General features: G+C 42.1%; 1 protein-coding gene and 1 long non-coding RNA gene across 30 annotated transcripts in view; one reads left to right on the plus strand and one right to left on the minus strand.

Moving 5' to 3' along the window:
- Positions 1–246: 246 nt before the first annotated feature.
- On the minus strand, positions 247–10,134 carry LOC139795029 (uncharacterized). 2 transcript variants are annotated; one of them, XR_011725358.1, is made up of 5 exons: positions 9,847–10,134; positions 7,043–7,131; positions 4,288–4,396; positions 757–1,275; positions 247–439 (listed from the first exon to the last, which is right to left on the minus strand). It is a non-coding gene; the product is annotated as an uncharacterized lncRNA (long non-coding RNA). The 2 variants fall into 2 exon arrangements; XR_011725357.1 differs by having other exon boundaries at positions 4,288–4,404.
- SNAP91 (synaptosome associated protein 91) overlaps positions 9,382–22,575 on the plus strand; it is a 72,655-nt gene continuing 59,461 nt past the window's right edge. For 9 of the 28 annotated variants that reach the window (XM_071741437.1, XM_071741443.1, XM_071741444.1 and 6 more), the window contains exons 1-2: positions 10,137–10,286; positions 10,963–11,121. In XM_071741437.1, coding sequence (XP_071597538.1) covers positions 10,992–11,121 — 130 coding nt within the window. In that variant the 5' untranslated portion in view covers positions 10,137–10,286; positions 10,963–10,991. Of the gene's footprint in view, positions 9,481–9,746; positions 9,930–10,102; positions 10,287–10,962; positions 11,122–22,575 lie in introns of those variants that run through there. The other 19 variants (XM_071741430.1, XM_071741438.1, XM_071741441.1 and 16 more) reach the window with 8 other exon arrangements.

Below are 22,575 nucleotides of genomic sequence, written 5' to 3' on the forward strand. Positions count from 1 at the left end.
TGAAGAATCCATCTCATCCATTTGTCCAAACCCAGCAAACTTCAGTGCAAAAGTTAAAGATAGCCAAGTGAGTTGCAGAGAGAATTTTTGTTCATAGCTTTGTGAATCAGTATTAATGGCAAAGGCTATAGCTAAACCTCAATTCCAGACCAGTGAATAAAGAAATTTCAGAAAGTTTTGGGGAACCTCTATAGCAATGCAAATGACAAAACAGTAACTTCAAAAAAACAACCCAGTACGACTGCATCAGTTTTCTTCAGATTCCTGCAGTTGTGTGTAATTTTGCTTTGTAAAGATTTTGCTTGATTTTCGTGAAGATTTCTCTTTTCCTTAACTTCACTCTGGGTCGGTAGAATCACATCATTCGTACAGAGCTCTTGTGCAAGGTCTTATTGTTTGATGGTGAATGAAGACTGAGACACAGGTTCTTCTTATACATCTGCATCAAGCACAAACAGAAACTAGGTCAAATTTTAAATATGAATGTTTTCTATTCTGTACTTTTATATACCCTCCTCTTCTTACATTCTATGCTTTTGTAAAGCATCTAGATGAAAACTTTCCACAGGAATACTTGGCCAGAGTGATCAGACATTAACACTTCAAGGTGCAGAGAACTGTAAGCGTGTGAGGGATGCATGGCACATGCAGGGGCATTTCTGTGTTGTACCATCCCAAAAATCTAAATGCTATTGTAATTTCTAATGGTTTGGATTTACTCTGCAGACTGTTCTGGTATTTAAAATAAAGGCTTACCACAGACTTTAGGCCTAGCTTCATCAGTAAAGCTGAGCTATGGCCAGTGACCACTAAAATTCTCTTTGGTGTCCCATATAGATTAGAAAAACCATGAAGGGCTGCAGTGGTCCCCATAACTTTCATTCATGGTTGAGATCAGCTGTCTTTCCTACTCAAAGGCAGGAAAGAGACAGTGTGCCATCCACATATTGGGTTTATGCCATCAGAAATACTTGTGAGATGATCCTGGTAGTTTTCTAGATTCTTTATGGGGCAGGAGAGGCATCAATGGGCAGCAGCAGACTGGAAACCCAGCCCTAATACTCTGCTCAGTTCCCTGTTTGCCAGTGTAGATGATCCACAGCAACTTCTAATCTTCAAAAAAGGGCACTTAAAGTTAATAACAATGTTGACAAGATGCAGTTATTCCACTTCATTACATCTATTACAAAGTCATTATTGCAGATCAAGATGACTATCAAGCATTCTGGATATCAAAATTTCATGATGGATTTGGTGATCCCTCCAATGTTAGCCCTGAAAGAGAAAGAACAGTTCACCCCTACCAAAAAATTAATTTCTTTAACGATGATACTACTGTTGATGTACATGAGATGCACACATTCCAGGTTTAAAGGAATGGTAGGCACTTTACATCTTTTCATGAGTAGTTATCAAATAGCTTTTTAATCCCAGTGATATTCAGTGTAAGCAAAAAGCAGTGTCTAATCCGGACATACAGAAAAGGCTTTTTTTTCCTATGCAGTCTTACTAAAGAGGCATAAAGGCATATCATTAATTATTGAAAAGACATATAAATACACTAGCATTATGCAGTGGGTTAGCTTCCCTCTGCAGCAGTCCCTCAAACTCAACAAGCTGAAACACCCACAAATACTGAGGGTTCTGCTCTGCTCTGCCAAGTCTGACACTGTAAATGCAAAACAGATGCAAAAGGATAAAATTCCAGATTCTCCACCATTAAGTGCATAAGACTCATTAACTGCCAGTTATACAGCTGAAAGTCACATATATGTGTCCCTCTACTTATTAATACTGTTTGTACACCAAAATACAAATGGAGTAAAAAAATGTTATATGTATTTTCTGTACAACATAATCGCTGTGGGTTTTTTTTCCTGAGTTACATTTAACCCATTTTATGTCCATTTTTCAAACTTACTCCTTATAGATTTACTAGCAGAATTGTTTCACATTGAACAAACTTAGGGTTTGGCTCCTTAAGTTTTTTGCACCACAAAGAGCTTATTATGGTGTCTCTAGCAGGACCAGCAATGTAGTAAGCACTTCTTTGACATAAAAAGAAGGGAATCCCTGGGAGTAATAATACTTGCCTTCCACACAGTAGAGTTGGGAGTTTAAATTAGCATTTATGAAGCACTTGGAGTTCTTTGAATGGAGGATGCCATAGAACTGAAGGCTAAAGCAAAGTACTTTGTGAAGCAAAAATGTTAACTATCAATGCTATGCAATAATGGACATAATTTTTCTATTAGCAACACACTGAAATGAGACTCATGCTAGATTTGGATCAGTTATTATTTGAGACTGAAGTCTTCCATATAGGCACTTAATTATATAGATGGGGATATAAATAAGAAATAGTCCAGTAGACAAGACCAGAGTGGCAATCTCTGTCCACATCTTTGCCTTGATCCATATTTCCATATAGGGGCTGGTCCTCTTTTTCAAGTATGAGAATCTGCAATCATCTTTAGCCCCCAGCTGTTGCAGTTCCTACTAAGCTTCCTTTTATGTGGTCTTTCTCTTGGAGTACTTGATGATCAACCCTCTTCCCTTATCACAGGCCCCCCTTAAGATAATTTTTGCCATTCTGCCCTCTGGAAACAGCATTTCTTGATGAAACCATGCATGCTAGATGAACAAGTGTGCATGCTTAAAAGCATCACATTTTCTAGTTCTACCCTTGAATTCCCTACTTCACCCCAAATTTAGCATAGTATTAGCTCCCACGTATGTAATTTCTAATCTGAGGTTGGGTCAATAACTTGCTCCTGTAAATCTTTGCATGTAAAAAAACTAACACTTTCCAGAACTGGCAAAGAAAGTTATTTGTCCTCCATTATTTGTCCCCTTTTGCTTTCCTCTTTATCAAATCATTTAGCTAATTTAGAGAAGTAGAAAAATTCTCCTCCTTTAGGAAAGCAGCCTTCAGCCACGGTCCATATGTCTATCATGACATGGACCTCTCTATCAAGTGGACAGAAAAAAGCCTCCTAACACCCTAGCCCATTTTCTCAAAATTCTAAAAAGAGGACATGAAAAACCAGAATTTAAGCAGTGTTCTCATACCAGTGTCATGAACAGAAATGAAAATCACATTCTGGTCCTGTTGGTGGTATCTGATTATAAAGTCATAAGTCCCACCAGGTCTTTCCACACAGAATCACACTGGGAGTTCAAATATGTTGTTTGCCTGCTATGACCCCTAATCCTTTTTCAGAGTAAAAGCTTTCCAGCAAATAATCTTATAGGATTTGCTTCTAGATATATGCACTTGACTGTATTAAAGTGTTGGTAATGATCCCAGTTTACCAAGCAATCCAAAATCAGAAGGGTTTAGTCCTTCATATGGCTGTGACATAGTCAACATTGTGCAAGACCATTTATGTGTATAAAGCCTGAAATCCAGGAGTTGATTGACTACATTCCACCACTGAAAGGGCCCTTAGGTTGCCACTGGAGGCTAGTACAATCACAAGTATCCTTCTGTGGGTGGACAGATTTGGTTAAAGAGAAAAATCCAAGCTTGGAAAAGTAGGGAGTGAGAACATACCAAGCAATACTGGTAACACTACCACTTCATAAGCATAGCTGAAGAGTTTGATCTTACATTAGCAGACTGAGCTTTATGCTCAGAGGCCTTAGAAAAACTGTAATAAGACCAGAAAGTACCAGAAATGTTCAAGGATTAGGGATTAAGCATTGCTAAAAACATTAAAAAACTCACTATGATATATTATGATATACATAACTGTATATATATTACATTAATGTACCTAATTGCTTAGTGCAGCTCCTTTTCAAATGAAAAGAGGTCATATTTGGTCATAAGGTATTACAGTTCATAATATCTCTCCCCTATTAAATATGTGCTTATCTTTTTCATGCTTTAAAGTTATTTTACCCTCTAGGTTGAAAATTTTACTATTCTCTGACATGCATCTGACATCTATTGAACCTCTGCTGAACAAATCTGTCACTGAAATTATAACTTCAGAAATTTATTAGCACACTTTGACAATAATTTGCTGTCATTTCACCATGCAGCTGTGTATTTCTGAGCCCAGAGCAGCAGCAGATGGGGTATACAGTGTGTGGGTTGAAAAATCAGTCCTGAAGTTTGGATGATACCACACGTTCACTGACTGTGAGGAAAATGTATTATGCTGGACTCCAGGAACATCATTCTTGTAGATCAGCTTTTTTCTACAACATACCAAGTTTTTATTTAGTGAGAAACTACTCCCAGGATGCAAAAAAAATCAATTAAACAGTTCAGGTCACCTGTCAGAGCTCTTGAGCAGAAGGTGTGTTGTTCTTGCTGGCCTTGACTGAAGGCCCACTGTCTTAAAAGCTTTTGCCTAGCACTCTCTCTCATCAGTTCCTGCAGATACTAGACAACTCAGAAAATAAAAACATGCTGTAAATACACATAATTTAGCAAAAAGTATTCAGCATGTTAAAATTACTGTTTAATGGCAGCCTCACTTCTACAGAAATGGACAATTTGCCTCCTAGATTTGCTGCCAAGAGCCAGATAAATAGGTGAGAGACCAGGCTTAGCTTTTAGGATGGCAGCTAGCTTTACTCATTTATCACAGCAAAGAAATGAAATTTGCCTTCTCTTGATAGGCTTTGCTTTTTGCAGGAGTACAGAGAAGCTTTCTCCATTGCAAATCATAGCTAAGTGCTTCTCAGACTTGTTTCAGCCACTTGTGCTGCTTCCCCTCAGTGTAAGCTACAGCACTGGCAGAGCAGACAGAAGTCAGATATGTGACAGTCAGGGAATCATCCCTGGCCACCACGGTCATGCCCAGAATACAACTGTAATGCTATTAAAATACAATAATTACAATTTTACAATTGTCACAAATATTAATAGAACAGCAAAATGCTGGCACTTTGTCAGTATGAACAAAAAAATGCACCTTTACCAAAACCAGTTAGGTTTGCTCAAACAGAAAAGGTTGATGACCACAAAACCAAGGTAAATTAAAAACCTGTTGTCTGTCCCATGGATCACAATTTCTATAGAGATATGAAACATGGACTTTATTTCATGAAGCACCCTTCCCTCTTTGAGGTAATGATGCTGCTGTGATCAGTGGTTTCAGAGTTACTTTCTGTTCAAAGACAGGACCGTCAGTTAGTCAATGAGTAATAAATTTTAAAAGTCAATTAATAGTAAATTAGGAGTTTCTGCACACCCCTGCGAATCTATTTCACACTACTATCTGTGAAGCCTGGCATGACTTCACCTTAATTGTTTGACAGATGTCCCCATTACCACTGTCAGCAGCTTCAATAATATATTAAATATTTGGATTTAAGCTGACCTACAGGCTTTCTTAAATTAATTCTTACATCTAATATCAATATAAAGGTTCTATTTCTACACTGAATATCCATGAGACAGCAATGTGCCCTTGGGGCTAAGAAGGCAAATGGTATCCTGGGGTGCATTAAGAAGAGTGTTCAGCAGATCAGGGAGGTTCTCCTCCCCCTCTGCTCTGCCCCAGTGAGACCTCACCTCGAGTATTGCATCCAGCTCTGTGCTCCCAAGTTCAAGAGGGACTGGGATTTACTTGAGAGAGGACACCAGAGCACTACCAGGATGATAAAGGGACTGGAACACCTGCCTTATGAAAAAAGGCTGAGAGACCTGGGGCTGAGAGTCTGGAGAGGAGAAGACTCAGAGGGGATCTAATGGATGTATATAAATACATCAGGTCCGGGTGTCAAGAAGGAAGGGACAACCTCTTCTCACTTGTGTTCTGTGTTAGGACAAGGGGCAATGGACTCAGGATAAAGCTCAGGAAGTTCCACTTCATCAGGAGAAATAACTTCTTTACTGTAAGTGTTACAGAGCCCTGGGACAGGCTCCCGAAACAGGTTGTGGAGTCTCCTCTGGGTACTTTAAAGACCCATCAGGATGCATTTCTGAGTGACCTGACCTAGCTTTGGTCCAGCTCTGATATTCCGTGATTCTGTGAATATATTAGAATAAACATTACCTATAGAAGCAACAACTTAGGTAGCTTTTGGTGCACAGACTTATTTAAATAAATCAGTAGAATAAGATTAGTGCTCAGTACAAAAGAAAAAGTAAAAAACCCCACAACTTTAAGCCTATCCTGAGCATTGCCTGACATCATAACTCCAGACATCTGCACTGGAGGCTCAACCAAGATTATAAAATCAATGGCCAAAATCAATATCAAATAGCAGGGAATTTCATGGGTACTGACTTTCATGATTACAGGACTTTTGACCCATTTCTGGTCTTTTAACCTTAGTGTTATTGGCAGATCTAAGCCAAAAGCTACTAAGTGGGAGGTATGAGCACATATGGGCTACATCCTTCTCAAGCCATAATTCTGACTGGAAAATTGACACCCTGCTTTCATTTCTCATTGGTGCCTTTTATCACAGTAACCAAAGGAACTACTGAAACATCTGCCATTAAGGAGGGTAAGTACAGAGACTGAATGAATATTTGTGGACAGAAGTTACACAGATTTATATTTAACAGCAGAAGCATAGAAAATCCTGGGTACAAATTATGAATTTGGACATCTACAGGTGCCCTGTAGCTTTTGCTGCAGGTGCCCTAAAAGGAGAATACTACTACCTACCTAGTTCCATCAACCTGATACGAAGTAAGGAGGATACTCCTCCTTTTAAAAGTCCTTTTCTCCCCCTTTCCACAGCTATACAAATCTGTTCAGGACTGCTGCTATCACTATGGTTACAGCCAGTCTCACCAGGAGCTCTCTTTGTACCAGTTGCCCTAAGAGCAAGAGGGAGAAGTAAACCAGCAGTGCTGGTCCTGATGCCAGCTTAGGTGTAAACAGGAAGGAGTGTGAACCTCTACCTGAAGGCAGGAGGAAAGGGCATCGAAGCTGGCTGAAGAACTAGAAACCATGAGAGGAGAAACTGAGAAACAAGAGAACAAACTGGAAGTAATAACATTAAGAAATAGGGTGAGAAAACCCTAACATCAAATATGTGAAATGGAGTTTTACAGGCTTTACCTTACCTGAGATGTGGGCATCTGTGGTGCATAATTCTGGTGTGAAATGTGATGAATCAGCCTCTAGACATTCTTTGTTCCCTTCATGTGGGTGCCTGAAGGTGAGATTAACACAGACCAACCCTTTTTCCTCTTATCAAAATCAGTCAAGAATTATCTTTGAGCATTTGTCTCAAAATGGCTGTTCAGCTTGTCAATATTTTTTCTCTCCTTTAGGGTTTTAATTCTGAGGTGGAAAGCAGTTACAATCAGACAAGAAAAAAATCTACAATTTTGGTTTGTGCTTAACAGCAAGAACCCTTTCCAGCTGCTTATATGGCCCTCACCTCAACCTCCTGGTGCATCCTGCCAGCCAAGCTGTGGATCTGGGATGCACAGAACCATCACACTGGGTGACTTCTCAGGACTGACCCTAAAACATTTTGTCAAAGGGTAACCCCAAGCCTTTTACTCTGAATTTTAAGAGTACTGATGTCTTCTTCTTGTCTCATTCTCTCAAAGCATCTAAAATTTTAAGAAAGATCATCATGCATCAAGAATTCAGACAACACACTTGTTGAGAATGAGATTGTCTGAAATACCTCTTGAACCTCTCAGTCAAACAATCCTGGTTTTCTCAGTAAAATTTTTGCATGTTTTGATCAATGTCTAAATTATTTTATGTTTAAATATTTTGACAATATGAAAATATAAAAAGAACTGAGTTTTAAGAACCATAGCTTTTGGTGACACAGCCAAGAATCTCAGTGACACAAAAACTGCTGATAAGAATATGGACTGCTTCAGAAAGTATCCAGACCTTAAACTTAAGTTTAAACTTAATTCAGAAGATACACACTAGACATTAATAAAAATGTTGCATCACTAATGAAATACTTTGCCTAGCACGAAGTTGAAAACAATGTTGTGCATTGCAAGTAAAGCTACTCTAAATTTCTGCTTGCTGAAATCAGCAAACTCCAGAACAGTTTGTGTATGTTTTTTTCCCCACAGTTAAAAAGAAACCTCCTGTCTTTCTGAAAGCCAAGACATTCTAAACTCCTTCCAGTGTTATCAACAAGAGTTCAGAGTCACTCTCAATGCCAGTAATGGAACATGAAGTGACTGCAGATCCCAATTGTTTCTCTCCTCTGAAATCAATTTGCAGTATGATCCCAATAACTGACTGGGAAGTACAGAGGGAAAACTGTGTTTGCCTTTGCTAAAAGATGCTTCTACCACCCCGAATGACCTCATTTAATGATGAGTTTCTAGGAATGGAAGTTAACATTTCTGTGGTAAATGAAGCATGATTTCTAAATATTACTAATTTTTTTCTGTAGTTGAACAGCAGACTATAGCAATGCTAAAGAACTCAGAGTTATATTATCTTTCTGTGCAACTCCTGCATCTCTTGATTTGCCTCCCATTCCTGCTTGGAGTTGACATGGTGCTTATACACGTTCTCATTATTGGAATATGAGAGTTTCACTTATGGGAGCATTCAAAGTTTGCAGACCCTTAATGCTTGTTGATAGCAGTTAGTGACATATGCATTTAAAAAAAAGCAAATACACCTCTGTATTCAACCACAGCCTTTGAGGAAACATTTGAACCTTTAAATCCAAACATCTCTATCTGCTCTGCAAATATTAAGGTGATTTAACTAAATATCAAAATATCAAATAATATCTATTATCAATATATCAAAATACATATCAAAATATCAAAAGCTCTCAAACATTCAAACACCTTTCTTCAGTGGACACTGGCACCATTTGAAGTGTTATTTTGGAAAAGATTTTCCATAGAAGCCATAACTTGAACTTCTGAGCATTTTTAAACTAGACTCCAAAGCTTTCAGGCTACCTAGGACCTTAAGATCTCCTGGCTGTTAGGTTAAAAAAAAAAAAAAAAAAAAAGGTAGGGCAAAAAGATGCTGCTTCATACTGTCACAGACCACAATTCCTTGTCAATATTCTGCCCCTGACATAATAAACGAAAACTGTACCGTATATCTTTGTGTGCAACACAATCCAATTGTCACTTCATACATACAAATCTTCAATACTGATTGCACACCGTTTTCTTCAGCTAATTAATAACACACATCGCCTTCCCAAATTTGTTCTAATGGCAGCTCGAAGTAATTGCCACCAGTGCCATTTAATTTAGACCCCTCCCACTTATATCACTTAACTCCAAAACTAAGTTCAGCCAATTTATGGTGATACATGTACGGCACATTTCTCAATATTCCACACATCGCTTCGTCAGGCTTCAAGTACCCAATAAAACTCTGGCGATGCGTCCCTCCCTTTATAGAGCAGTGCTGCGTCGTAACCAGGACTTTTACGATATCTCAGATGAAAGAAAGACAACCCTTCGGGGGATTTATTTCGGATCCATTGGATAACGACAACATCGCAATCGTAAAAAGGTTCTGGGAGAGGTCGAGTCTATACGTAGGTTTGGGACCCATCGGCGCATTATTATAAGCCTTAAGGACAGGACCACACTGCAGACAGGGGGGAGCATCAGTGCCTTCGGCTCCCCCCCAACCTCCGTGCCCCGCGTATCCTCGCTGGGCTCCTGGGACGGGGAAGAGGACGGGGATCCGCTGTCCGCCCCCCTCCCGGGAAGCGGGAGGCGAAGGAAGCGGGGCGGAGGGAAGCGGCGGGGCCTCTCCTCACCTCACACCGGGCGGGGCGCGGCGTCCCCTTTAAGAGGCGCGGCGGGGAGTGGGGCTCAGCCCCCCGGTACCGGGCGGCCCGGTCAGGCCCGGCCCGGCCGCACCTCGCGGGATCACCTGACTGCGCTGGGCTACCGACCTGCGGCGGCAACAGCAGCGGCATCGCCGGCCCGCTCCGCTCGGCTCCGCTCGGCTCGGCTCCGGCCCGCCCTCTGCACCGGGGTAGGGGGCGGTGCTGCTGCGGCAGTAGCGCGGGGATTAGGCTGCGGGAGGATTAAGCCACCGGCTGGAAATAGAAGCGGCGACTCCCGGGCGTGGACGCCCAGCGCATCCCCGGCGAGGGCGGGAGGGGACAAGCGGGCAGCCCGCCCCGCACCTGGAGTTACCGGGCTCGGGGGGAGGGAGGGAGGGTGGGGAAAGGGAAAGGGAAGGTGAGGGGGAGCTGCCGCGCCGCGGAGCCCCTCGCCAAAGGGCAGCGCGGCGGGCCGGGCCGGGGAGCGGTCGCGGCGGAAGGCGGCGGTGCCCTCCCCGGAGCGGCGGCGGCGGCCGGAGGACGATAGGGAAGGACACACTTGACAGGTCGGCCGCTGGCGCTCGCTTGCATCCGCTTCTCCCCGTGCCGCGCCGCCCCGGGATGCTGCATGGCGCTGGGCACCACCGCATCCAGCGGCTCCCCTGGGTGGGGGTGGGTGGAGGTGTCAGGGGAGCCGGGGGGGGATGACGGTGGGAGGGAGACACCGGGAGGGCATAACATGGCGCAACGGTGCCATAATCCCCTCACGGGGAGGCGGCGGGGCAGGCGCTGCGGCGGGGCCGGGGCGCGGCGGCAGCTCCCCCGCGGGCCGGCTCGGGGGGCGGGCGCTGCCGGGGCAGGTGGTGTGGAGAGTGGGGGAGCCTCCCCCCCCCTGCCCTCCCCCTCCTGGAGAAGGCTTGTACGTTATTGGTGTGCAGCCTCCTTCTGCTACCGTCATTATTTCCCCTTCATCCTCTCCCTGCAACGCCTGAAATACCCTTTATTTTTGCCCCAGGCGGCTTCTGGCGTGGCAAAAGCTTACACAACGGGGGGGTGGTGTGTAGGGGGGAAGGCTGCTTCTCGGGAGGGGCCGGGCTGCCTGAAGGACCATTGTGCGTGGCTGTGTGTGTATCCCTGCGTGTCTCTGCTGTCTGTCCCCCCTATCTCCCCCCCCTTTTCCGCCTCCACTCGGCGATAAACCCGGAATCTCCCCTTCCCCTCCCGTGTTTTCCGCCTCTGCAGAGCAGGCAGCAGCAGGCACGCCAGCGAAGATGTCGGGTCAGACGCTGACAGATCGCATCGCAGCTGCTCAGTACAGCGTTACGGGATCAGCCGTAGCCAGAGCCGTCTGCAAAGCCACCACGCATGAAGTGATGGGGCCCAAGAAAAAGCACCTGGACTGTGAGCATCCCTTTTTCCTATCTCCAATGGAAGAGCCGGGGCTGAGGAGGCTGCCCGCTGGGCTCTGTTAATGTGCCTTCTAGCTCTCTGTCAGTCATGCTGTAATCCAGTTTGCAGACACTAAAGGTTATGAGAAATCTTCAGCAGAGGATGAGTTGTATTGCATTTCTTCTCTTATTGCATAATACTGCTCTTTCGGCCATTTTTTATTCTTTTTTCGTACGACCTTTTGCCTTTTATTGAGGAAGGCAGTGCAAAATGTTTCTTGTGGAGCCAGGGCCTCAGCAAGAGCAGAGAGAATTTGACTCAGGGCAAAAGGGACACGCACTTGTCATTGCCTGCATTGGTCAGGATTAAGCTTGGAAGAGACATAAATGCCATGCCAGGAGTGTGGCCAAGCCATAGTAGGAGTGTGGTCATCTCCAGAGCAGATTTCTGAAGAGGTTTACATGATGGTGTGCTTAAATGGCAAGGCACTTGGATAATGCTGTGCTGTAAATGGGGATAGCCTTTGAAGGGCTTAAGGGCTGTTGCTGAGGTCCCAGATATGTGATAGGAACTCCAAGACCTGTCCAGTAGTTTTCATCATGTTTTATTGAAGATGGCTGGTGGTTTTGTCTCACAGATTTATGATCTATTTTGGACTGGCATTAGCTAGTTAATGCATGAACCATGGTTGGAATCAAAACATTTCTTAAAAAACAATGAGCTAGTGATGTTTTGTCTTGACAATTGTCTTTCTTTTCTACCCACTCAACTGTCAGTCCCTGCTTGGAGACACCAAGGAATAGATTAGTGAAAGAATTTAATTGTGTGATATTAATTGGCCTTGTTTACCAGTAGTAACTCTGTTCAGCAGTGAACTCAGTAGATCAACAGCAGGTTTTAGTGTCTAAAATTAAATGCTTTTCCATCTTGTTTTTTTTGCTTGTTTGTTTGGTTGTGGTTTTTTTGCACATAGTAAGAAATAATTTCAAGTAAACATCAGTAGGTTTTATACCTACCAGTCTTTTGGCTGGTGGCTGTTACTAAGTAGTGCTGGTGCAGGTGGATGTGAGTACAATTCTGATAATACTGTATTTTTTCAAAGGAAGAAGTATTACTTCTGGAAAATAATTCCAGATTCCTGTTATAATAACGTCATAGCTAATCCCTAAAGTGGACCACAGAGTGCCAGTCTTCTAGTATATATAAATACCAAAAACCCTTGTATATGTGTTGAAGAGGTGCTGATATAAGCAACATTCATTGAAGACTGACTTGAGTCTAACCCCTTGTTTAAACAGATCAGCAGTCTCCATATCATATATTCTTTCTTGTTTTCTTGTATATTTTTAAAAATTACCTAGGTTTTTTATGTCTCCTATATTGCTGTTTGGTAGCTGTCCACACATCTTGATCTGTAGATTGTGTCTGGTCTGTCTTATATCTGTTATTGGAAGCTTTAGATTAAAAAAACAAAAATCATATAGCTGATATTTAAAAGCATGCTGTCTTTGTGTGTAATTATATACATACACAGACATGTGTATGTGGATACATATATATAGAAATAAAAGTATTATCTGGAATAGGCAGGATTAAAGGCAGGTAGGAGTGGTTTGCCAGTGCTGTATTAAGGTCTGGAAAGGGTTTGTGTTTGGATATAGGTGTTTATATTACTACTTCAGAAAATGAGCAGGGGGGAGACTGAAGCTGTAGCATTCTATGCAGTTTCATACCCATCTGCATGTAAGCTACAAAAGAGAAAGATAAATTATCATTATAACCCTCTTCATTTGCCCCTCTGTTTTCCAAGCTGTATATAACAGTTGAGGGTATTACTATCTGGTATCATTAAAGACAAAATCTTGTCAGTGGGAGATATGCACAATCAAAATTGTGCACTACAGATGAAAATAAAATTCAGATTGTAAAAAAAAAAATAAAATATTCTCAGGTGCTTAAAGCAGAGGCAGCTCCTCATAACTGTGAATTGATAAACAATTTATTGAACCCCAGTATCTTGTGAACAAGTTTTAAAGTGAGCTTAACATATTGCAATGACAGTAAATTAGAAGTTCATCCTGAAGGAGCAATGCCCCCATGCAGGCAGGAGGTCCTGCTAGATGGAGGTAGATCTGAGCCACATAGCTGGCTGCATTTCAAGTTGAATAAGTAATGTTTAAGATGGGCATGAAAGGTAAAACTTGCCAATGCATTAAGATAAATCGAGTCAAAGTGCAAAGAATTAAACTATTAAAACTTAAGGTACCAAAAAATGATGGCTGGAGCGATGGTTTATGAAGACCTCTAATTCTAGTGTTGGTGTGGGGGCTTTGTGTCCCGAGGGAACTCCATAATTTTGTTTAGTGCTCAGATGTCATGTCACACAACCTATCTTCCACTGCCCTGCTTAACAGCTGGGTTTGTAAATTAAATGGAGACATCAGCTATTCAACATGAGTTAAGTAGTCCTGTGAGGATGGGACACAGTGATGCCTGTCCTCGTATGTTTTCTGCAGGAGATAATAGTTCCAGGGTTATAGAAGGATAATAGGTGACAAGTATATTTTGGTTTTGGGTTGGTTTTTTGGTTTTGTTTTTTGTTTAGGGTTGCAGGTTTTTTTTAGCGAGTACTGCGTAGAAGGAATTTGCTCTGAGGAATAAGAAGCATGCTGAAGTCATGTGTGTGTAAAGAAGGGGGAAGAGAACAGAACAAACATGATCTAAGCTGCTAAGTGTTTATCTTTATGAGGTCTTCTGTATAGGAATAGTGAGTTTACATGTGCAAGCTTTAATATAAATGCTGTGTAGTGGCTGTCCCTTGGCATAGACTTTTGGTGCTGCACAGGCTTGTCATGTGAAGAAGTACTGGAGTTTGCCATCACATACTCACTACTAAGATTTACCATTTTCTTGAATTCCACCTCTCATACTAGTGAATTTCAAGCAGCTGCTGGAAGTCATGCCAGATGGCATTAAATGCCTTTTCCAAATCTCTCTGAGGAGAAAAAGCATGTAGATGTAGGATGCTCTGATGGTTTGGGGCAAGCCATTGCAGTTGGCACATTAAGAGCTCTGACCCTTTTGGACTTAACAAACTTGTCATCTTGAATTCATATCATTGTGGTGATTTTATCTCCCTCAGCTAACCATGATGTATTAAATAAATGCAATTAGATACAGTAAGTGAGGGAAGCATTTCTGCACAGAAGTGGGGATTACCAACTTGATTTTGCTGCACTGAGAAGGGCCATTGTAGGTGAATGAGATATATGGACTGTTAAGGCTGTATGAGCTGGGGTAATTCAACTGTGAGGATAATTCTACTGCACAGTATAGAAGTTTCATTATCAGAATTATTTTGAAAGATACATTAAGGCTCAATTGAGGTTTATATTGTGTGGGGCAAGTAAAAGCGAGACTCAAATGGTGCTGACTTTAATAACATAGACAGGGAGAAGCTTTCAGAGAAGGGAAATAACTTCACTTTCAAAGGTTAAAACACACAACAGATGAGCGAAAAATAAGCAGACCTGACCTCAGCTCTTTTTTTAAAGGTTCTTGCTCAGAATAAGACTGTGAAGCTTTAATTAATGGAAGTGATTTGAAAACCAGTGAGGTTGTTATGTCTGCAGTTGGTCCTAACAAGTTCCTGTTTCAAAAAATGATCAAAATAGCTGGGATTTCCCTTCACTTATTTTGTTGAGTAAATTGCTTTGCAGCAGGAGTTCTGGAGTGTGTATTCTAAAAAGACCACGTGATTCCTCCTTACATCTTCAAAATAATTCCCATAAGGTAGAAGGCCCTTCGGGAGACCTGATCAAGAGCTGGGAGATTTTCATGCAATGTGGAAACAAAGCAGATGAAGATCAAGGCTTGATTTTCTGTGGCTGTGGAGATGACCTGTGTATCTGTAGTAACATCTTTCCATCCCAGGTCTGATTTTGCGTGTTTGGCTGTGGCTGGCAAGCAAAGGCTCTAAAAGGAAATTCGTTGTTTAATTTGTATTGGTAACTGAACTGTGAGGGCTGGCATCAGTATTTTGCTTATGGAGACACTTTTTTCCTGCAGTGTTTTGCCTTGCACCTGCAAACTGTGGGGATGACTGAACAAGTTGCAATCACTGTGGTCTCTAGTGTGGGAAGAGAAGAGTGGCTGTTGACTAAAAGCAATGGGTTAAACTTTTTTCCTTGGCTCGGTGAAGATCAGGTTGCTGGGTCCCACACCTCAGCCTTAGAAACTTGGATCTCATTCCTGAGGCATATGTCTGTCTCAATTTTTTTGGGAGAGGTGGGGGGTCTGTGGAGCTATCCTGAGTCACTAGGTTTCAGTGGCTGCTAGGGATGACTTGGATGTTTATTTCAGAAGTTGTTTACTGTTGAAGTGATTTGGGGAATGTTCCAAGTCTGTTGGCACTGGGGGCCTTTTCCTAGCAGGAGTAGTGCAGACATACAAGTACTGCATTGCTCTGCAGTCCAGGGGACACTTTGTCTTTATGGCTGTGGGAGAACCTTCAAAAAATTGCAAAGAACAGAATCCCTGCACAAACTGGGCTTAATGCTTCACATTTTAGTAATGAAATCACATGTCACTGTATCTTCTATTGCAGTAATCTGCTACAGTTTCCATGTATGAGAGAATTGACTTGTAAACAAAGTTAGCATTGAAGATCAGGTGTCATACAGTGTCTTGGTTCTTGTTGTCACAGCTGGCTTGTATCCTAAACTCTGTATTTCTCTTTGTCACCCCAATGAATCTCTTTCAGACCTGCACAGGAAAAAAATCCAAGCAAGCAATTCTTCTCTAATTTGTTAAACGTGCTAATGCAGTATCCAATATTTGTGTGTGCATAAGGACTTGTCATCAGTGTGTATGTTGAATAACTCTGTTTCTATGAACTTCTTCCATGTCCTTTCCTAAGGCAGTGTGAAGACTGGCTTTGGAGGTGTGTAGATCTCTGACTAGGAGTAGAAATGTCTGTCATGGGTAAAGGGAGCTAATGAGGCAGCTTTTAGATTAGTTGAGCTCGAATATTTAAATGGCATTAACTTTCAGTTCCTCCCTCTAACCCCATACTGTTTTAAGATGTGTGTAATACCAAGAGAAGGCTGCCCTTTTAATTAAGCTGAGACTTAGGTAACTAATAATTTTTCAAAATGTGCTTGAGGATAGGTAAAAGTTTGAGTTTGTATTGAGATACAAAGGTTGAAACACAGGCAGGATCAGTGGATCTTGTGCATCTGAACTGTTCTGTGTTTAATCTTCTTATGGTACGATGCCTAATGAGAAGGAAAGGAGAATGAGGAAATGAGTTTGGCTTTTCCTCAGCTGAACACGTGTATTCTTAGTCTGTTTTCAACAACCATCAAGATCCTTCGGTTAAACATTGTGTCAAGGTCATGGACAACCTCTGGGGCAAGTCAGGTCTTTCTGCTGTACTAACTTTCATTAGACCTTGATAACAGAGTATCTGTTTTTTTCACTCAGGCCTCTTTTTTGAAAGAGTCAGTATAGCTGTGACCAGTTATAAGTTTTAATCACTTGTATTTAGTAGTTGCATATGTTTCATAATAGTCTTAGTGTTACTCCCTTGGATTCTGGGTGGCAGTAATTGAACATCTAAATAAACAAAAAAACATGCCATTTGATTTCCTGGGATTTAATTCAATCTGTGCCTCTCATTTTCCAGCTTGTCTCTTAAATCCTCCATCTTCTGTGTCTGCCTTAACTGGGCCTGTCTCATTAGTGAGGAATTCTGTGAAATCGCCAAGAAAGTGCTCTGTTGGTTTGATTGATTGATACTTCTGTGTCTCTGCCCTGTGATGGATCCTGTGAACTTCATGAGAGTAGATGGCAGTCAGGACAACTCAGAAGGGCATAGAGCATTTTGGATGCTATTTTTCTTAGCTTCTTGTTGGGTGGAGAATGAAGAAACAGTAGTATATCCAAGACACATCTACTTTTAGTATTTTTCTGCTGATGTTCAGGAGGCTCAAGATTCCCTAAAGTTCTTCCTGCTAGACTAGACTATTAGATTCTAGATTGCTAGTTTCTTCCTACTCTGTTTACCTTCCCCTGGTACTGGGTGTCCATGGCAAGGTGTTGGCTTCAGGAGTGGCCTCTGTGTGAAGAGACCAGAGCATGTTCCATGCCTGACACAGCCAGCTCTACCATAAACCCACTGCAGAACGGAGCTGAACTTACTCGCCTGGCATCTCTAGAAAACTTAAGAATGGGGAGAAAACACTGGACAGGCAGAGAAGGAGGAAATAAAAAGAGAGAAATGGCAGAGGGAACACTGAGGTCAGAGGAGGAGCAGGAGCATCTGTGGTGCCAGAACAGACGATATCCCCTGCAGCCTCTGAAGTCACCCTTGTTCTCAGAGGTCACAGCAGCAACATTGTCCCCTTGATACCAAAATCTTATCATGTGCACCCACTATACCTCCTGCCCTCAAAGAAGAGAGGGAAAGACCTTCCTCAGTCAGCTGTGGACATACGGTGTTGGTGAAGGAGCTGGCTCTGCTGTTTCTGGAGGTGGCGAAAAACTGTTGGGGGTGAGGGGGGTATCTTTGTGACATTGTATCTCTTCCATTAGTCTTATTGTAGTCTAAAGATTACTCAGTGGTACCAAACAGTATCATTAGTCATGGACTAATGGAAAGAACATGGACTGTTTCTTTTTGGAGCTGGTTTTCAAGGCACAGATCAGGATGCTTGTAAGGGTGGAAAACAAGTTCTGGTGTGTACTTGTGGAAAATAACAGTAGTCTCACCTCTAAGTGTCTGTAACTTGACTTCCCAAACTTCAACATGTCTTGCAGATTAGGAGCAATATTTTGCCTGGCGTGGAGAGATGGATTTCAAATACCATGAGAACCAAAAAGCAAGGAGTAAAGGAAGCCAGGAAATAGGGGTCTGAGTCTCAGCACAGATATCTAGTGTGCTGAAAGAACAGGTGCTGAACCCTGAACTCAAGCTAAATGCTATGATAGAAGAAGCCTTCCCAGTAGATTTGCAGGCAGTGATCTGTAGCAGAGAATTTGTAGCAGTAATTTTGTTTCCCTGAGTCAGCAAGAATGAAAAAGATTGCAGAATGAAACTTCATTGGTAAGTTGATAGTAGAGTATTCCACCTGATCAGACTTAGCATGGTTGCTTGGTTTTCCTACGGGACAAAATTTTGCTTGGATGAGAGCATGATGGCTTGAATAAAACCTGAATCAAACAGATGTTGGCAGTTGCTAGAAGGCAATCAGAATACTTGGCAGAGGCTTGCTTGTCGCTTGGTGGAGTATGGTTAAGTCTGCTTTTTCTGGAGTCTTGCAAACCACATGCTAGACTAAAATCAATTAAATTAGATCTAAAATTAATTTTAATGCTTTTTATCTCTATTTTGATCATGTTTGCTTCTGCAGAGCTGCTTGAAAACACTGAAAATCAACACAAAGCCAGTTTTGCAAGGGTGGGCTCTGAGGAATATTCTGCAGTCGTTGCTGGTAGCTACTAAGCTGCTTGGGCTCATAAATTTTTTTTCTGTTGTGAAACACATTTGTTGAAGCAGTTGAGAGCTGTAGTCCACCAGGAGAATGGAGTGTAGCAGCAATCTGACCAGTGCCACAAATGGTACAGGACATCAGCTGTAAGATGTCACTGTGACTGCAGGTGAAGTACTAGTGTTTTCTATGCTGCTGGGAAATGGTGCATCCACTGGGCATTTGAGGCTCAAAGCTTAGTTGTAGGCACATTATTGGAAGTGGCAGTGGACTGTATTACTACTGATTTCTGGACAAACCAAGATTAAGTACCCTTCTGTTTCTCCTCCCTTCCCAGGATAATTCAATCTGTGTTTCAGATTATATCTGTATTTGACTTAGTTTAGTGGAAGGTTTTGGATGCTGAGAAGTCCTGGTGTCATGCTGATGTTGTGTATTTATGTAATCTGTACTTTGGCAATTTGAGTGGAGGCACTGTGTCAGTTGGTTGCCTTTCCTAGAGGCTGTTTTTTCTAGCTATTGATAAAACTCAAATGTGTTATGATATTCCTTGCAGATAAGATTTTGGGAGTACAGAGGCATGATCATGCTTAAAGGCCACCAAGGAAGCACACCCTGCCTCTCATGCACTGAGAACTGCAAGTTGCTGACAGAAAATGTCTGCAGCTCGGGTCTGTCTCGTGGCAGTCAACTCTTTTCCTGGTCATAAGCCAATATGCAAAATTACCACAGGTAGGAAGCGAGCTTGCAGGAGCTCCTGTGTTGTAGTTGAGCGACGTGCTTTGCCAAGGTGACTTTTTACTTTCTCAAAAAAAGGAGGGAAAAAGAAAAGTTTTCTTGGCTAGTTGTTTCTAGGTATTTAGGAAACCATGGCTGAGATGTGAAACAGCAGTAAGGATGGATTGGAGAGTTTGGTGTCCGCTTGAAGTAAGATTATTCTACCATATATTTGAAGAACCAAAGAACATCTTTTTCAAGAAAGCTTCTTAAACTTCGCTGTCTTAAAGAGCTGGACAAGACTGTGGCTTGACTACTGCCAGTGTCATGGATCACTTCAAACTGACTCTTGGCTTGGCACGAGCGTGGATGACACGATGGCAGCGGGTGCTTCCATAGCAGATGGTCAGTGGTTAGCCTGCAGGGCCTGGCAGGCTCCTGGTGCCTCTGGCAGAGTTTTGTTGTAGCTCAGGTCTCTCTGATAGTTTACAGAATGTTCTAAAATGGTCCTCTGTAGAAGTGAGAGGAAGACATGACTGCTCCAAGCATGAATAAAACATGCTGCTCTGTCGCCCACGTTCTTAAAATGTATGGGAGTTTACAAGTTTAGCGGAAGGTCCTCAAAGGCAGTGATCAGTTATCCTGCCACAGTGCAGGATGCAGTAGCTGGAGCATACATCTTCACACATGATTGAAGAGACCACATAGAGGCACTTAAGTGGGTGTTCAAACCTTTTTTTAAAAGGACTCTTCCTTTTACTTCTCATTTCAGAGTGTAGGACTTGTCTGAAAGGGGGAAGCCAGCTGGCCTGTTTCCTGGCCCTGAAGGCTGCTGTTTCTCATTATATAGAGGTCGAATATAAGTGAAACCTTTAACATAGTGCATCAGTTTCTTAGCAGCCCTGGAGTTCTAAAACCTAACATTTTCAAATGGAGATTTGGGTTTGGATCTTGCTGCATGACTCTGCAATCCAAAGTATGATTATTCTAACTGTAGCTCTAAGTTTTACAGCTTTATCTAAACCCATTTATAGGAGAATATACATGCTGCTAAGGGGCAGCAAGTCAGAGGAAGTCAGCAGATTTAGTGTGGCAGTGTTGTGAAAACACGTCCATTTTATCACGAGTGATGTTTCACTAGTGGCATCTGAAGCAGGATGCTGCTTTCATATATGAGCCTTGCCTGTGACTTTCTGATCTGATATTTCATTGTAAGCCACAGGGTCTTGCTAGTTTTGCTAACCTTGTTCATCAGGAAGCTGGAAATTGCTTAGGCAGTACTATGAGATGTAGCCTTGAAGACTTCACCTCTCCATATTGTGCTTTGGAGTTTGACACTTCTGGGTGTTCCATCCTACAGATCTGACTCTACTCAAACAAAACTTTGCTGTCTGGATGTGAGCCTGCCTGATGGATTTCAACTTCCTCACTCATCAGTAGCTGGATAGGAGACTTCCAATGCTGGTGGCAAGCACATCTTCCAGAGGCATTGATGACCTTGAACTGTTAGAGAGCAACCACTGACATCTTTTCATTTCTCAACAGGATGTTCTTAATTTAAGAGAAATTTTTTTTTTTTTTTTTTTTTTTGCAACACCAAAATCTGTAGAGTATGAGAGGCTGTAGGCTTGTGTTGAAGGGTAAGGTCTACTGGTAGTTGATGTTATTTTTTTCAAAATTTCTGAAACTTAAGCTCACCACTCTCTGTGGCAGAAGACACAGATTCTTGTTTAGCTGGTGTGAGACAGGGGAATGTAATACAGGACAAGGTTTTAACCTGAAAGAGGGTAGATTCAGACTAGGGATAAGATAGAAAGTTTTTACAATGAGTGGTGAAACACTGGAACAGGTTGACCAGAGAGGTGGTAGAAGTCTCATCCCTGGAAACACTCAAGGTCAGGTTGAACAGGATTGTACTAGGTCACCTTTAAAGGTCCCCTTCCAATCCAAATTATTCTATGACTGAAATGATTGCAGCCATGTTATAAAGTACTTACTGTTTAGTTGGAGCTTCTTTGTTATGCCTCTAGGAGGTTATATTGTTTCATTGACTGTATAGAGAAGTTTCCACTACACTTTTTTTTCCTACAGACATGTCCTTGTTTTCAACAGGACTGTCTGCATTGTGACATTTCATTGTCACTTTGTGAGCATTTCATTCCCAGTTAAGAATTCCAATCCATGTTAAGCATCTGGTGGATTGCCAGCTCAGGAGAGTGCACAGGCTCTCTGGCATTGTTTGGCTCTTTTTCAGGCTGTGACTTGATGCAGCCTGCATCTTCATGTAGTGTCCACTGACAGAATAGCTGGACTTTCAGAAGCATCCAGCTGAGGGAGCAGAAAAAACACAGATCACAAATTTGGATATGGAAAGTTAGATGTCCACTGCTGAGCCTACCTACTCAATTGACCTGTTTCCAGCATACAGGGTGTAGCTAATTAACATGTCACTGAAGTTGCTTGTATCTTGTCTAATCCCCACCCTATTTTTTTTTTTTTAATTTATTCACAATGTGCAAATGCTAAGCTTGAAATATCAGGCTGCCTCCAGCATAAATTCAGTCTCATTCAGCTTTGTAGTAAATTACAAATTACGGTTCTGGGTAGAGCTGATAGGCTAGTGACAGTTTCACTTCTACAAGTTTGTTAGAAGCAAATGGTTTTCTGAGAAGGTTAGATCATTTTGGGATGGAAAGTTCATTTTTCTCAAAATAAAAATGACAGCAGCATGGTGACTTGAATAGCTTGGGTACTGTGCCTCAGCTGATTACCACTTTCTGCCAGATGTGGTTGCACTGTAAGATCAACCCAATGTGTAAGTGCTGATTAGAAAACACTCTAGTGCAGAGATTACAGTAAGTGACCTCATGCTGCTTTGGCAAATGTGAAATCCTTACTTTTCTAGTGAAGCTGTGCTGTTCTGGATAAGAGCTGTAGTTGATCCTGTTACTGATACTCCAAGAAAAAGCCAAGTGATAAATGTCACAAATTGATACAACTAACAGGTAATGTTAGGGGTTGTTCACCCTATTGGGAAGTTAATCATGGGCCACAGCTGGAATCCTGGTATCAAGTTACAGTAGCCAGTTTACTGGGTCTTACTGGCTTTTTGCCTTCTAAGCAGTAATCTTGCAACAATTTACTCCCTTTAAACCAGTTTTCTTGTATGCAGCAAGACCTAGGATGCCATGGGACTGTGGTTTTAATGCTTGCATGGATGAAGATTCCTCTACTCCTTAGAGGAAACTGAATAAATGCT

This window comes from Heliangelus exortis, chromosome 3 (genome assembly GCF_036169615.1).
Source record: "Heliangelus exortis chromosome 3, bHelExo1.hap1, whole genome shotgun sequence".
Taxonomy (NCBI): Eukaryota; Metazoa; Chordata; class Aves; order Apodiformes; family Trochilidae; genus Heliangelus; species Heliangelus exortis.